A 16,375-nucleotide genomic window follows, 5' to 3' on the forward strand; every position below is an offset into this window, starting at 1 on the left:
CCTCAGCCATAAAAAAGAATGAAATAATGCCATTTGCAGCAACATGGATGCAACTAGAGATTATCATACTAAGTGAAGCAAGTCAGAAAGAGAAGGACAAATACCATATGATATCACTTATATGTGGAATCTAAAATATGACACAAATGAACCTACCTATAAAACAGAAACAGACTCATGGACATAGAGAACAGACTGGTGGTTGCCAAGGGGACGAGGGTTGGGAGAGGGCTGGAGTGGGAGGTTGGGGTTAGCAGATGTAAGCTTTTATATATAGAATGGATAAACACCAAGTTCCTACTGTATAGCACAGGGAACTATATTCAATATCTTATGATAAACCATAATGGAAAAGAATATTTAAAAAAAGAATGTGTATATATGTATAACTGAATCATTTTGCTGTACAGCAGAAACTAATACAACATTGTAAATCAACTATACTTCAATAAAAAATATTTATCAGAAAAAAAAGAAAACAATCTCATGTACAATTGCATCAAAAAGAATAAAGTACCTAAGAATATATTTAGCTAAGGAGGTGAAAGACCTGTATACTGAAAATTACAAGACATTAAGAAACTGAAGAAGACACAAATAAATGGAAAGCTATCCCTGCTCAGGGATTGGAATTAATATTGTTAAAATGTCCATACTACCCAAAGCAATTTACAGATTCAATGCAATCCCTATCAAAATTCCAATGGCATTTTTAATGAAATAGGACAATCCTAAAATTTGTATGGAACCACAAAAGACCTCAAATAGCCAAAGTAATCCTGAGAAAGAAGAACAAAGCTGGAGGCATCATATTCTCTAATTTCAAATTCTATTACAAAGCTATATTAATTAAAACAGTATGGTTCTGGCTTAAAAACAGACACACAGATCAATGGAACAGAATGGAGAGCAGAGATAAAAACCCATGCATCTATGGTCAATTAATTTATGACAAAGGAGCCAAGAATATACAAAGGAAAAGACAGTCTCTTTAATAAATAGCGTTTGGAAAAATCAACAGCCACATACACCACTATCTTACACCATACACAAAACTTAACTCAAAATGGATTTAAGACTTAAATATAAGACCTGAAACCATAAAACTCTTAGAAGAAAACACAGGCAGTAAACTCCTTGACATAGGTATTGGCGATGATTTTTTATTTTTTATTTTAGTTTTATTTTTTTGGCGATGATTTTTAAAAATCTGACACCAAAAGTAAAAGCAACAAAAGCAAGAATAAACAAGTGGAACCACATCAAACTAAAAAGCTTCTGCACAGCAAATGTAATCATTGACAAAATGAAAAGGTAACATACTGAATGGGAGAAAATATTTGCAAATCATATACCTGATAAGGGGTTAATATCCAAAACATAAAGAATTCACACAACTCAATACCAAAAAACCCCAAACAATCCAATTAAAATATGGGCAGAAGACCTGAATACACATTTTTCTGAAGAAGACATATAGATTGCCAACAGGTTCATGAAAACATGCTCAACATAATTAATCAGTAGGGAAGTGCAAATCAAAACCACCATGAGTTACCACCTCATACCTGTTAGAACGGCTATATCAAAAAGACAAGAAATAGTAAGTGTTGGTGAGGATGTGGAGGAAAGGGGAACCCTGGTGCCCCACTGGTGGAAATGTCAATTGGTGCAGCTACTATAGAGAACAGTACGAGGTTCCTCACAAAGTTAAAAACAGAACTACCATTTGAGCCAGCAATTCCACTTCTGGGTATTTATCCAAAGAAAATGAAAACACTGACTTGAAAATATACATGCACCCCCATGTTCACTGCAGCACTATTTATAATAGCCAAGATGTGGAAACCACCTTTGTGTTCATCACGGATGAATGGATAAAGAAACCGTGATATATATATATATATATATATATATATATGTATATCACACACATACTATACTTATATATATGTAGTGGAATATTATTCATTCATAAAAGAATGAAATCTTGCCATTTGTGACAACATGGATGGACCTTGAGGGCATTATGCTAAGTGAAATAAGTCAGAGAAAGGCAAATACTGTATCCCACTTATATGAGGAATGTAACAAACACACACGAAGCTCACAGATGCAGAGAATAGACTGGTGGTTGCTAAGAGTGGGGGGGAGGGGGGTGGCGCTGTGAAACAGGTGAAGGGGGTCCCAAAGGTACAAAGTTCTAGTTATAAAATAAATCAGTCATGGGGATGTAATGCACAGCACTGCGACTTCAGTTAAAAATACTGTATGGTGTACTTGAGAGTTGCTAAGACAGATCTTAAGCTCTCATCACAAAAAAAAAAATTGAAAGAAAAAAAAAAAGTGAACTTGTTGGATTTGAACCGACAAGCCAGAAGCCAGTGTTCAGGGGACTCAGAGAGGAGACAGAATTGAAGAGGCTGCCCTCAGGTTCTGCCCAGAGGGTAAAGGAGGGCTGTAACGTACAGGGAGTGCTTTGTAAACTGGTGAGTGTGTGCACAGGAGAACAGCGTGTAAAGTGCTGGGCTCTTCTCTACTCAGGGCAATGGGGACTGCACCACACCTGGGGCTACAGGGAGAAGCAGGGAGTTCCAGGGGATACTGAAGAAGCTGAAGAGGAATAACAGTGTCAGGACACCTCTTAAGATATCTCCAAGCCCCGAGGCACACTCACTCTCAATGGCATCACCTGAGATCCTAGAAAAAGTCACTGATGCTTTTTTTTTCAGGCTCAGTCACCACTGACTCTAGGCCCTAATTCTGGGGGAGGGGAATACATAAAATTAGTCTCATTTCTCTCAGTTGTGAAGGTCCTTCAGCTGTTGATCCGAAAAAGCACTAACAAAAGCTATTATTGATTGAGCCCTTAAAGGACTGAAAATAAAGGCACAATGCTGAATAACGAAAGTAGGTAACATTTATTGAGTGCTTCCTGGGTGTCAGGCACTGTTCTAAGTGCTATTGATGGGGTTCAGGGCAGGCTGACCCCCCAATATGCCACTGTGGCATGCTGATTATCTGGAATTATAGTTACTTGAGAAACATTCACTGCAAGAACACTTTGACCCTACTTTGTTCCCCTGAAGGCAGGAAATAAATCTCCCATATGAAAGGATCCTCAAATACCAGGAGAATAGAAGGCATCTTTATCGCCAGAGATAGATGAGTCAAGGCTAAGGACGCTTTATAAACACACTTTGTTACTTCATGAACTTGCTACCCTAAGTCCAAGCCCCTCTGTTTTCTAACAAATAATTTTTTCCTTGTCTGAAAGATATAAAAGGTGCCTGATTTGGCCACTTTCTTGGGTGCCATGTTATTATGGGACTCCTGCACATTCCTGATGAAATTTGGTTTTCCCTCCTGTTAACCTGTCTTGTGTCAATTTTCTTATTAGACCAGCCAAAAGAACCTAGAAGGGTAGAGGAAAAACTTTTCCTCCCCAACACTATGTAAGGTACACAGCAAGGCACGGAGCGATGATGGCGGGAGGGGTGGGATAAACCAGAATAACGGAGAGCTTTTAAGCACAGGTTTTGAAGTTACCGAAGACATGGGTTTGAAACCTGGTTCCACACATTACCTACTATGTTTCTCTGAGAATGGGCGCCCTGCCAGGATCCTAGCGTGGCTGAGATGTTCATTCTGACAAAAAGTGTGTAGAGAGCTCAAGCCAGAGCCAGGCACGGAGCAGCTCCTCAATTAACGCGTGATGATAATGGTGAAGATGACAATCACGTGTGCAGGCTGCGGCCACGGTGTGAGCAAAACCGCTAATAACCAACATTAACATAATATTAACACCAAACACTGGTACTGCGCGTACCACACGCCAGACACTGTTGGGGATGGTAAACCATTGACTAATTCACTGAATCCTCAAAACAAGCCTATATAGGTACTATTTCCACGTCCATCTCACAAATGAGAAAACTGAGGCACAAAGATTACATACCTTGCCCAAGGTCACGCAGCTACAACTGCAATAAGAGGAATGACAAACTTTACTGAGCGCTTACTATGCTCCAGTCTGTAATGAGCTCTTTACCTCCGTTAAATCCTACCATAACCCTTAAAGAGTTTGTAGTTATTCCCACTTTACAGATGGCGAGACTGGGGCTTGGGGAAGTTCCCACGGACGTGAAGATTCGGACCCAGGACCTAGCCCGTACTCACCTGGCTTCCTGGATGCGACGAAGCACGTCTCCGCCGTCCACCTCGGCCTGGGCTCCCGGGTCCCGGGCCGCCGCCGCCGCCGCCACCGCCTCCCTACGCCGCGGACGTATAGCCGCCGAGCGCCTTCTCCGACGAGACGCCGCCTGCCAGGCTTCCAGCGCCGCCGCCGCCGCCGCCGCCATTGGTCTCTGACGTCATCGGCGCGCGCCAGCTCTGCGGGAACTTTAGGGGGCGGTAAGCGCAGGTGGCGCGTGACCCTGGGGCCTCTCCGCCGCGCGCGTAGGTATCGAGCGGGAGTCGCTGGGACCTCAGGGTCCCGAGTCCCGAGCCTTGATCCCGTATCCCCGGGCTGCCTGGCTACTCCGGCGGGTGGGCGGCGCCCGGGGGCGCGGGGACACCAAAGGGCAGAACCCCGGCCGAGAGCGCCTTTTGGCGGCCCCTCCGCGCTGTGACGCGGCCCCGATTGATCCCCGCACCTTTGCCCACCAGTCCCAGCCCCCTGGAGCTGAGGCCAGACACTTCCCACTGCTGCCGGCGGTTACCGATCGCTTTCATTAGCGCCCCTTTTCCTGCTCTGCTGACACACTGAGGCCACTTCCTACACCATCACCACCACCCACAGGCCTCTGCCGGCCACGTCTCGACTCCCCCGATCGTTACTGCCACTTCCCAGGCCAGAGCCTTCTCTGGCCACATCCCAACACTTGCCCTGTCCCCGACGGACCATTAGCGGCTTCTTCTGGACCTTTCAGAGTTAAGCGAGTGAACCCTGGCAGTGTAGGGCCCAGTCCTATGGGAAGAAGGGATGGGCGTTTCAGATTGCAGTCCTTGGTTCCACGGGCTTAGATGCCGCCTCCACAGGCACCCGAATATGAATATGACCCTAGGGAGGCCCACCCCAAGGTATCCAGAGCTGAGAAAAGACAGAGGTTTTACAGGCCATCAAAGATTCGGTGGTGTCCTCTCTAGGGACTTCCCTCTACGAGAGGAGCTTAAAAAACCTCTCTTGTGTTCCCAGGAGGATGGCAGATGGTGAGCAAGCTTTCGAAACCATGTTGCTGGGGACATTAAGCTTGGAGAAAGTGACAGTAGGGATACAGTTTTGAAGTGACCAAAGGGTTGACTTGTGGAAGGATGAGACCTTGTTTTGTTTTCCTGGAGAGTGTGTGGAGGTTACTGCGAGGCCAGTTTCAGCTTGGTGGAAGGATAAATTGAACACTGAGAACTGCCTGTCTCTGGAGGGAGTAAGCAGGAGCCAGTCCAGGTAGTTTTTGAAGGAGAGTAAGGATTAGAGTGTGTGATGCCAGCGTCCCTTCTGAGCCTGAAATTTCTTGATACTCTGAGTTCTCTTTCCTCTTGTGGGAGTTTGAAAGCCGCTTGTTAAATTCTCTTTTTGACTTTTGGAAACTTGCCCAGCTCTGGGATTCTACATGTTAAGATTAATTTTGGGCTGTCAAGGTGACAGTTCCTTAATTTGAGTTCCATTATTACTACACCAACCGCCTTATTTGTACAGCTGTCCTTGACACCCAGAGCTTTTTCACACCGGTTATTTAATTCTATCTTCTGTGTGATATCTCTCTTCACATTAACTCTGGGACTTACTCTGAAGTTTTGCTCCCCTCACTTTTGGATTTTGAAGCACACTTTTCAGCTTTCTGGAAAACTCTTTTGAAGCGTTACCATTTGCTTAACCCTGCTGGGTCACATGCTCACCCATGGGATTCTGAAATAATCTATTCCTTGTGTTTATTTTAGGGTCAAGGGACTGATGTTTGAACGGAAAGCTTCAAAACTTTTTAAAGAAACCTTCAGAATGGCTTTGAACCCGACAAGCTAGACATCGCTTCAGAGCACCGCCTTCAGCATGCATCTGCCCTGTCAGGCTTCCCTGGCAAAGGGGTCGTTCTTTGAAGGGGTCGTTCTGCAGAGGGCCAGGGAAACGAGGCTCACGGAACCAGATTGGTGGATTTGACTTTCTGGTAGAATTCTCTTGCTTTATTGATTTTTTCCCAGAGCTCTGAGAGGTCCCCTTGATGGGACCGAAGGGCCTGGAAGGAAGGGAAGAAGCACTTTCATGCTGAATGAGAACTAGACAAGTGACTGTTGGAGACTGAAAACACCTAAACGTCCCACATCCGGATTCAGCGGAGGAACTGTCACTGCTGGGGAGAAAGAAGCCAGACTGGAAAAGAAAACCCAAATAAAGAGAATGAGGGCCACCAAAGAGTAAATGGCCACCTCCACCTCGACAGAGACCGCGTCAGCCTCCTGGTGAGTAGCAGGGCCTGCAGGGGGTTAGTTCCTGCAGGCTGCTGCACGGATGTTTTGGGTGAACTGAGAATCCCCAGCCAGACTGTCTTGATTTTATTAAGAAAAAAAAAAAAAATACCATTTTCCTCAGAGCAGCGAATCAAGGGCCATTTCTCTCCAAAGCTGATGTGTACTGTAACCACACGAGCCTCTTGCAGGGTTTGACGAGTCCAGCATTGCTGGTAGAAGGTAGAAAAGAGAGCCACGGCTGGATCCCGCAGCCGGCCTTGATAATGCCGTGGGCACTGAAGTCTTCACTTTTGAGAGACAAGAAGCTGTGGCGGTGCAGAATTACACCACGAGAAGAGGTTTGGCCAGACTGGCTCTTCAAGGGTATTATACAATGTCTGCCTGAAACTCAGTTCCCTTCTCGACCGCAAATGGGTTAAGCGTGTCTTAATTTGGCTCAGCAGACATTTATGAAGGAGAGGAAAGTGAGAGGCATGGTTTCAATAGAACGAACAGGATTTATGACTGATTATATGTGTGCAGTTGAAAACGACACTCAGGTTCTCTTTTGTGTGCCTGTAAGAGTGGGGTCACTTTCACCCAGGTAACATAAGGAAACGGTAGAATGGGGCCCAGCAGTGGGGTTTCATTCATTCATTCAATTATTCATCTATCTATCTAGCTTCCAGTTTTAGTGACATATAGTTGACATACAGCACTGCAACACACGTAATCATGAAAAGATCACCACAAGTTTAGTGAACATCTATCATCTCATATAGATATAAAAGGAAAAAAAATGTTTTCCTTGTAATGAGAACTCAGGATTTACTCTTAAAAACTTTCATATATAACATACAGAAGTGTTAATTACATTTATCATGTTGTACATTACATCCCTAGTACTTATTTATTTTGTAACTGGAAGATTGTACCTTTTGACTACTTTTTTGTGTGTGTGTGTGTGTGTGTGTGTGTGTGTGTGTATGTGTGTGTGTGTGTGGTACGCGGGCCTCTCACTGTTGTGGCCTCTCCCGTTGCGGAGCACAGGCTCCGGACGCACAGGCCCAGCGGCCATGGCTCACGGGCCCAGCCGCTCCGCGGCATGTGGGATCTACCTGGACCTGGGCACAAACCCGTGTCCCCTGCATCGGCAGGCGGAGTCTCAACCACTGCGCCACCAGGGAAGCCCTGACTACCTTTATCCGATCCCCCTTCCCCCACATCCTGCCTCTGATGACTGCAAGTCTGAACTCTTTTCCTATGAGTTTGTTTCAAGTATAATTGACCTATTACACTGTGCCCAACACAGTGACTTGCTATTTCTATGCATTACAGTACGCTCCCCACCTGGCAGTGGGGTTTCCAAGCTGGGTTTGAAACATTCTTTGAGGTTCTTTGATCTGTCCGGGCCCTGCAGCCAGCTGCACGTTGGGACCTAGAACTCGGGGAAGTGGATTGTGCTAACTAAACAGAGTTAGTGCTTGTCACAGGAAGATAAGGTGGGAGCCAGGGAGGGCGCAGATCAGGGGAGAAGAGTGCAGGTGACAGAGTAGTCACTGCTCTGGCCTGATGGGTGTGCTTTCGGAGACCGAGAGGTTAAAACCCAGGTCCAGCCTGGGTAGTCTGCTTTGCGGTCTTAAAGAAGTAATTGTAGTTACACCAGAGAGGAGACCCCGAGTCTTTAGGGAGGAGCAGAGGGTTATGGGTATTGAGGAGAGAGCTTCCTCTGCAGGGAGGGAATCAGAAGTTTGATGAGGGATTGTGTTAAAGGAGGGGTGTGGTGCCTCTCTGAGCTCTCAGATGTCCCCGCTTTTCCCGTTATAGACTCGCTGCCCTGCGGGCAAACTGCATGTTTCCTGTTTCCCTTTCCTCGCGATGGCCCCCAAGGCTGGCACATGCAGCGCACACCGCAGGCCCTCAGCAAATGTGTGTTAAATGAATTCCTGGTAGAAGGGCAATTTCCAGAGACCTCATGCCCAGCAGTCATGAAGACAACTAAGACATTCCTAACTTATTTCATTATCAGAGCCTTAAAAGACAGTTGACCAAACCACATGGTTATAGAGTTAAGGTTCAGTGTCTCAAATAAGAGGCATCACTGTGGGTGCCCTGTCTTTCCTTAGCTGCTCTTCTGTCTTTTGGGGCAGATGGTCTGATGGCTGGATAGAGGCGTATTTTTAGTTTGACTTGGCTGCACTTATGAAATGGTTTTATCTCTTTGTAGCTCTTGGGTCCCTTCTCCTCTGGGGCCACCAGAGGGCTTTTTAAATGCCGAATCATGAGCCCCTCTCCGGCTGGGCAGAAGGAAGCTGTGTTTTACAAGGCCCTGCTCACCGGATGGAAGGAAACACAGGTCCCTTCTGTTCTCTTGACAGGTGGAATTATTTTTTCCTTTATGATGGTTCCAAGGTGAAGGGAGAAGGAGATCCAACCAGAGCTGCCATCTGTTACTTTTTCCCCCCTCAGGTAAGCCACACAGCATTTTCTTGTTTGGTGGGGATCCCACTGCCTCAAAGTGGTGACTTTTCCAAAGGTCTGGGGAGGGTTACATGTGGACAGTTTTCTCTGCGTAGTCCAGGCATTCGCCACTTCTACTCTCTTATTCTTAGTTGTATTATTTGTTGTTGTTCTGGTGTTGAAGTGCCCAGGCAGCCCATTACTTCTGCCTTCTCTAGCTCTCTGTTACCGTCATGATTTTCTGTCTGCCCCGCTGGATTAAAAACTTTTCTCCAAACATATACCAAAGTAAAGAGGAGAGAATCATCGGCCCTCACGTGCCCATCATCAGCTTCAACGATAATCAACACTTGACCAATGTGATATGAGCTATCCTAACTCCTCCCCACTCTTTTTTTCCTGGAGTATTTTTTTTAAATAAATGTATTTATTTATTTTTGGCTGCATTGGGTCTTCGTTGCTGCACGTGGATTTTCTCTAGTTGCGGTGAGTGGGGGCCCCTCTTTGCGGTGCACGGGCTGCTCATTGCAGTGGCTTCTCTTGTTGCAGAGCACGGGCTCTAGGCGCGGGGGCTTCAGTAGCTGTGGCAGGCTGGCTCAGTAGTTGTGGCTTGCAGGCTTTAGAGCACAGGCTCAGTAGTTGTGGCGCACGGGCTTAGTTGCTCCGCAGCGTGTGAGATCTTCCTAAACCAGGGCTCAAACCCGTGTCCCCTGCGTTGGCAGGCGGATTCTTAAGCACTGCGCCACCAGGGAAGTCCGTTCCTGATGTATTTTGAAGCAAATCCTAGACATGGTGTCATCTCACCAGTATCAAGTAACATCTCTAACTGAAAAGGGTGTATTTTGTTAACATCCCATGCAGCAAAATTTACAATAATTAGTAACAATAATATCATCTGATACAGTCTATATTCAAATTTTGCCTTTATTATCTTAGATGTTACTTAGTCCTTCCTTCCTTCCCCCTGCCTCTCTCTCCCTCCCTCCCTCCCTCCCTCTCCTAATCAGCATCCAAGCAAGGTCCACATACCCCATTCGGTTATTTTGTGTTTCAAGTCCCTTTTATCATATAACACTCCTCACCCCTCCCCCCATCCTTTTTTCCCCGTGCCACTGAATTATTGAAGAAACCAGGTCTCTTATGCAGTAGAATGTCAGCACGTCCCCCACTCTGCATTGGGCTGATTACTTCCTCACGATGGTATCATTTAATGCTTTCTACCCAGTGCATTTCCTTTAAACTAGTAGTAAGATCTAGAGCCTTGATTCGGTTCAAGTTCAGCTCTTTTAGTCAAGAGTTCTCTGTTTTCCGTTGCATCACATGATGTCTGTCTGCCCCACAGTTTAGTTAACGTGAAGATTGATTAGGAGGCCTGTGTATTCACTCATGTGATCACACTTGACTTGGAGAGTGGGGATTAGTCTAGGCTGCTCTGGCCACTCTGCAGGGGATTTGAATGGGGACAAAGGCTCACTCTTCTACCCGTGCACAGGCCTATAATCCTAGGAACAAAAACGTAGTTCTCATGCATTCACTGTGGGTGTTTTGTGACAATTCAGGCAGGGTTCAGCAAACTGTGTCTCAAAAGGGCCAATGTGGGAATGTTTTGGTCTCTGCAAGCCGTGTAAGGTCTCTATCACGTATTCTTCTTTGTTGTTATTTTGACAACCCTTAAAAACATGTAAAAACCATCATTAGTTCCCGGATTATATAAAAACAGGCAGCAGAGTCGATCTGGCCTCCAGGCTATAGTTAGCCAACCCCTGCTCTAAGGAATGACACAGGAGTTCGGGAACTTCAACGTAATGTCTGGAATTGGCTCTTTTCCCTAGACCCTGCTTGACCAACAGGAGCTGCTCTGTGGACAGATCGCCGGGGTTGTCCACTGCATTTCTGACATTTCCGGCTCTCCTCCCACCATCGTCCGTCTGCGGAAACTTAAGTTCGCCATAAAGGTTGACGGCGATTACCTTTGGGTAAGTTTACCAGGCTGAACCAGTGCCTGCAGGGTAGCCTCTACCAAGAGTCTTTTGTCTTTGTGAGAAGTATTGCGATGCTAGGGTTTAGAAATAATGCTTGCCATGGATCTTGAGCCTAGAACCTCCTCCTCTCCCCGCGTGTGCTGCCCCCCACCCCCGGTCATCTGCGATTCTCGTGTCACTTTCTGCAGGTGCCCATCAGAACTGAGTGCTCCCTCCAGAACACTGCTGACACATCCTGCACTGCACACGCCTGCTTTCTCCTCTCTTTTGGTCATCCTCTGGAAATGCTCTTTGCTCTGTGATGCAAATTGAGTTTTTAATCTCCATCTTTTCTTGTTTCTACTCTCTATACTCTCCACGCTTACTGGGGAAGGGAGCCAGAAACTTGAAGACACTGGTGCATATATGTTAGGTTTCAAAGAACCATTAAGAAAAAAAAAGAACAATTTACAGCTAGTAGTACTATAGACTCTAAAGCACTGTTGTCTCATGCCTCCTCTTACTTTAAATGTATTCCTGAGGGGATGGGATGCTTAAGGGTAAGGAAGTATCTTCACCTTCGTAGGTATTATTTCCAACATTTTGTTATGAAAATTTTCTAACATACTGAACAGTTGAGAGAATTTTACAGTGAATACTCACATACCTCCTAGATTCTACAGAACACTTCATTATAGTTGCTTTATCACACATTTATATATTCATCCCTTTATGCTCTATTTTAACACTTGTGGGATTCATCCACATTGCTGCATGTACCGGCGGTTCATTCCTATTTATTGCTGAGCAGTATTCCATAGTCTGAATGTATCACAGTCTACTTATTCATTCTCCTTTTTGTGGACACATGAACTGTGTCCAGTTTGGGGCACTTAAGAATAAGGCTCTAGAGGGACTTCCCTGGTTGTCCAGCAGTTAAGACTCCCTGCTCCCAAAGCAGGGGGTCCGGGGTCAACCCCTGGTCAAGGAACTAGATCCCACACGCCACAGCAAAGATCCTGCAGGCCACAACTAAGACCTGGTGCAGCCAAATAAATAAATAAATTAATTAAAAAAAAAAAAAGAATTAGGCTCTAGAGAAATACAAATCAAATCTACAATGAGGTACTACCTCACACCAGTGAGAATGGCCATCATCAAAAAGTCTACCAACGATGGGACTTTTTTGGTGGCACAGTGGTTAAGAATGCGCCTGCCAGTGCAGGGGACATGGGTTCAAGCCCTGGTCGGGGAAGATCCCACACACCACGGAGCAACTAAGCCTGTGCACCACAACTACTGAGCCTGCGCTCTAGAGCCCTTGAGCCACAGCTACTGAGCCCGTGTGCCACAACTACTGAAGCCTGTGCTCTAGAGCCCTTGAGCCACAGCTACTGAGCCCACGAGCCACAACTACTGAAGCCTGTGCGCCTAGAGACCATGCCCCGCAACAAGAGAAGCCACCGCAATGAGGAGCCCATGTACCGCAAGGAAGAGTAGCCCCTGCTCGCCGCAACTAGAGAAAGCCCACAGGCAGCAACGAAGACCCAACGCAGCCAAAAAATAAATAAATTAATTATTTTTTTTAAAAAAGTCTACCAATAATAAGTGCTGGAGAGGGTGTGGAGAAAAGGGAACCCTCCTACGTTGTTGGTGGGAATGTAAGTTGGTGCAGCCACTATGGAGAACAGTATGGAGGTTCCTTAAAAAACTAAAAATAGAATTATCATATGACCCAGCAATCCCACTCCTGGGCATATATCTGGACAAAACTCTTAATTCAAAAAGATACACGCACCCCTGTGTTCACAGCACCACTATTTACAATAACCAAGACGTGGAAACAACCTATATGCCCATCGACAGATGAATGGATAAAGAAGGTGTGGTACATATGTACAATGGAATACTACTCAGCCATAAAAGAATGAAATAATGCCATCTGCAGCAACATGGATCGAACTAGAGATTATCATAGTAAGTTAAGTAAGTCAGAAAGTGAAGTAAGTCAGAAAGAGAAAGACAAATACCATATATCACTTATGTGTGGAATCTAAAATATGACACAAATGAACAGAAACAGACTCACAGAAACAGACTCACAGACATAGAGAACGGAGTTTCAGATAACGAGGGGGATAGAGGAAGGGAAGGATTGAGAGTTTGGGATTAACCGATGCAAACTATTATACAGAGAATGGAGAAACAACAAGGTCCTACTGTATAGCACAGGGAACTATATTCAATATCCTATGACAAACCATAATGGAAAAGAATCTGAAAAAGAATGTGTATGTATGTATAACTGAATCACTTTGCTGTACAGCAGAAATTAATACGACATTGTAAATCAACAGTACTTCAAGAAAATAAAATTTAAAAAAGGAATAAGGCTCTAGAAACATTCCTATACAAGTCTTTTTGTGGACATGTTTTCATTTCTCATAGGTAAATATCTAGGCATGGAATTGCTGGGTCGTAGGGTAGGTGTGTGTTGATTTTACAAGAAACTGCTAGACTTTAGCCCAGAGCGGTTGTACCAGTTTACGTTCCCACCAGCAGTGTATGAGAATTCCAGATACTGCCACATCTCCATCAGCAGTAATGTGGCCAGTTCGTTTAATTTTAGCCATTTTGCTGGATGTGAAGCGGTATCTCGTTGTGGTTTCAATTTGCATTTCCCCAATGACTAGTGATATTAAGGCTTTTTCGTGTGCTTCATGGCCATTTGTATATCTTCCTTCGCCAAGTATTTGTCCAAAGCTCTTGCCCATTTTTTAAACTGGGTTTTCTTTTTTTCTTGAGTTACAGGTTTCTTCATACGTCCTGGATACCAGTTCTTTGTCAGATATACATTTAAAAAATGTCTTCTCCCAGTTTGTGCTGTGCCTACTTTCTTAATAATGTCTTTTGATGGGAAGTTTTTAGTTTAGTTTTTTTTTAAATAAATTTATTTTATTTATTTTTGGCTGCGTTGGGTCTTTGTCGCTGCACGCAGGCTTTCTCTAGTTGCGGTGAGCGGGGGGCTACTCTTCGTTGCAGCGCGCGGGCTTCTCACTGCGGTGGCTTCTCTTGTTGCGGAGCATGGGCTCCAGGTGGGCGGGCTTCAGTAGTTGTGGCACGTGGGCTCAGTAGTTGTGGCACGTGGGCTCAGTAGTTGTGGCTCGTGGGCTCTAGAGCTCAGGCTCAGTAGTTTTGGTGCATGGGCTTAGTTGCTCCGTGGCATGTGGGATCTTCCTGGACCAGGGCTCAAACCCATGTCCCCTGCATTGGCACGCGGATTCTTAACCACTGCACCGCCAGGGAAGCCCTAGTTTTAAGGAAGTCTAATTTATCAGTGTTATCTTTTATGGTTATTGCTTTCTGTATTCTGTCTAAAACCATTGCCTACCCCATTGGAGAAGACATTCTCCAATTTTTGGTTTTGTAAGTTTCACAGTTTTAGCTTTTAAATTTAGGTCTGTAATCCACCTTGGATATATCTTTGTGTGTGGTGCAAAGCAGAGGTCAAGGGTCCTTTTCTCCATATGGGTGTCCAGTTAATGCAGCACCATTGTTGAAAACTTTCCTTTTCCTATTAGATTCCTGTGGCTCCTTTGTTGAAGATCAAACGACCATTTAAGTGTGGCTCTACTTCTGGGCTCACTATTCTTTCCCATTGATCTTTCTGAAGATTCTATACAAGTACTACTCTGTCTTGATGTCTGTAGCTTTATAATAAGTCTTAAAATCAGATGGTGGAAGTCCTCCAAACTTATTCTTCTCCAAGACAGCTTTGGATATTTTAGGTCCTTTGTATTTCTGTCGTAGAATCAGTTTGTCAGTTTCTAAAGAAAAGCTGGTAGGATTATTAGGATTTCATTCCCTCTGTAGATTAACTAGGGGAGACATAAGCACCTACTGGGTGCCAGACTGTTGTCACTTGGATTACATCAGTGAACAAAATGCAGATCCTTGCCTCGGTGGAGCTTACATTCAGAGAGCATTTTTGTTTGTTTGTTTATTTGTTTTCTTTCAGGGTTGCTTTGTTTAAGTTTCTGATGAGTCCCTTAGGAAAGACTCCTACAGGCAGAATTACTGAGTCAAAGAATACGAAGGTTTTTCAGGCGCTTTAAACATAGGCCCAGATTATTTCCTAACTAAGCAAGTGTTTATCTTTTGTGGCTGGCGCGATGATGCAGTCGGTCCCCGTTCTGGAAGTACTCCATCCAGCTGGAGAGACGGGATGGCCATTCATGAAACGGTCTGGGTCCAGTGTTTGCTGTGAAACCCAAGTGAAACATCCAGTGTCCAAATAACAGTGCTAACAATACAAGGGATCAGGAAACAGGTCGGCATTGTCTGGAGTGATGAAAACAGGCATCCTGCGGGGGCTGGCATCTGGGGGGCGGGCACGGGGTCGGGGGGAAGGCAGCGGGGGAGTCCCAGGCAAATGAACAAGAATGGGAGGCGGGGGGATTTCAGCTTGGGCAACATGAGTAGGTACAAAAGTATCTGTTTCCTGTGGAGACCAGCGAGGCTGGCGGAGGGTGTGGGGTCACACAGCAGAAGATGGATTTTGATGGGCCAGTGGAGTCCAGCTTCAGTGAGCCCTGGATGCCAGGATTCTGAGCTTGGCCTCAGAGAAAAGGAAGATGCCTGTCCTCCTTTACAGGTGCTGGGCTGTGCTATTGAGCTCCCTGATGTCAGCTGCAAGCAGCTTCTGGATCAGCTCATCGGCTTCTTTAATTTTTACAATGGGCCTGTTTCTCTGGCCTACAAGGTATGGTGTTGAGGAGTCTTAAGTGGAACCTCCTTAGCAAAATCGATATCGGCAGAACACAGCGTTCACCCAGGGGTCTGGTACACTTGACAGAAACACATCGTGTCAGCGACAAGGTCATGGGCCCTGGGAGCCCCTCTCAGATGCCTTTCTTCCCTGGTGGCCTGAGTCCCATTCACCCAAATGTTTATGCCCGTTCCCTCCTTCCTAGGATGGCTGGGAAGAGCAGGGCCTGGTCACGCCCTCCCCCCACTCCCTGCCCCGAGGGGCCCTGGTCTGTGGGGGGCAGGTTATCAGGGGCATGGGGTGAGGCCTCGCCTGGATGGGAAGCTCAGAACAGGCCCTCCCTTCTGGCCAGTTTTTCGTGTAGGAACAGTTTTGTTGGTGGTTGGAATCCTTGCCGAAGAGTGTGTCTCTTGGAATCTTGGGTGTTGACCTCCAGCTGTTCTGTTTCAGAGCTGCTCTCGGGAAGAACTGAGCGGAGAGTGGGACACCTTCATTGACCAGATCCTGAGAAACACCGGTGACCTGCATAAGATATTCAACTCCCTCTGGAACCTGGACCGAACGAAAGTAACAGGCTCAGCCCCCTGCTCATTGCATGGATAGGAATAGGGCTTCTGGACACGTTTTCCCCCTTGAATGAGGTGTATCTCAGTGCGCATAGTTGTTGAGACCTGTACTCAGATTCCATGCAGCCCTCACGAGCCGTGTGGGCTTGGACAAGTAAAATGGCTTGGCCCGTAAAATG

At 45.8% G+C, this 16,375-nt stretch overlaps 2 protein-coding genes across 9 annotated transcripts in view; one reads left to right on the forward strand and one right to left on the reverse strand.

Moving 5' to 3' along the window:
- The window catches only part of SRRD (SRR1 domain containing), a 22,239-nt gene extending 17,159 nt beyond the window's left edge, over positions 1 to 5,080 (reverse strand). Inside the window, exons 1-2 of one of the 2 annotated variants that reach the window (XM_032653829.1) lie at positions 4,904 to 5,080; positions 4,180 to 4,401 (exon numbers count right to left, since the gene is read on the reverse strand). In XM_032653829.1, the coding sequence (XP_032509720.1) occupies positions 4,180 to 4,361 (182 nt within the window). In that variant the 5' untranslated portion in view covers positions 4,362 to 4,401; positions 4,904 to 5,080. Of the gene's footprint in view, positions 1 to 4,179; positions 4,402 to 4,903 lie in introns of those variants that run through there. The other variant, XM_032653827.1, reaches the window with a different exon arrangement.
- HPS4 (HPS4 biogenesis of lysosomal organelles complex 3 subunit 2) overlaps positions 4,389 to 16,375 on the forward strand; it is a 27,521-nt gene continuing 15,534 nt past the window's right edge. For 5 of the 7 annotated variants that reach the window (XR_004353071.1, XR_004353072.1, XM_032653814.1 and 2 more), the window contains exons 1-6: positions 4,392 to 4,458; positions 5,938 to 6,453; positions 8,820 to 8,910; positions 10,734 to 10,877; positions 15,517 to 15,624; positions 16,081 to 16,197. Coding sequence is in view for 5 of the 7 variants with exons in the window: in XM_032653814.1 (XP_032509705.1) it covers positions 6,413 to 6,453; positions 8,820 to 8,910; positions 10,734 to 10,877; positions 15,517 to 15,624; positions 16,081 to 16,197 (501 nt within the window). In the remaining 2 variants the exon portion in view is untranslated. Of the gene's footprint in view, positions 4,463 to 5,937; positions 6,454 to 8,819; positions 8,911 to 10,733; positions 10,878 to 15,516; positions 15,625 to 16,080; positions 16,198 to 16,375 lie in introns of all 7 variants that reach the window. The other 2 variants (XM_032653816.1, XM_032653815.1) reach the window with 2 other exon arrangements.

This window comes from Phocoena sinus, chromosome 14 (assembly GCF_008692025.1).
Source record: "Phocoena sinus isolate mPhoSin1 chromosome 14, mPhoSin1.pri, whole genome shotgun sequence".
Classification (NCBI taxonomy): domain Eukaryota; kingdom Metazoa; phylum Chordata; class Mammalia; order Artiodactyla; family Phocoenidae; genus Phocoena; species Phocoena sinus.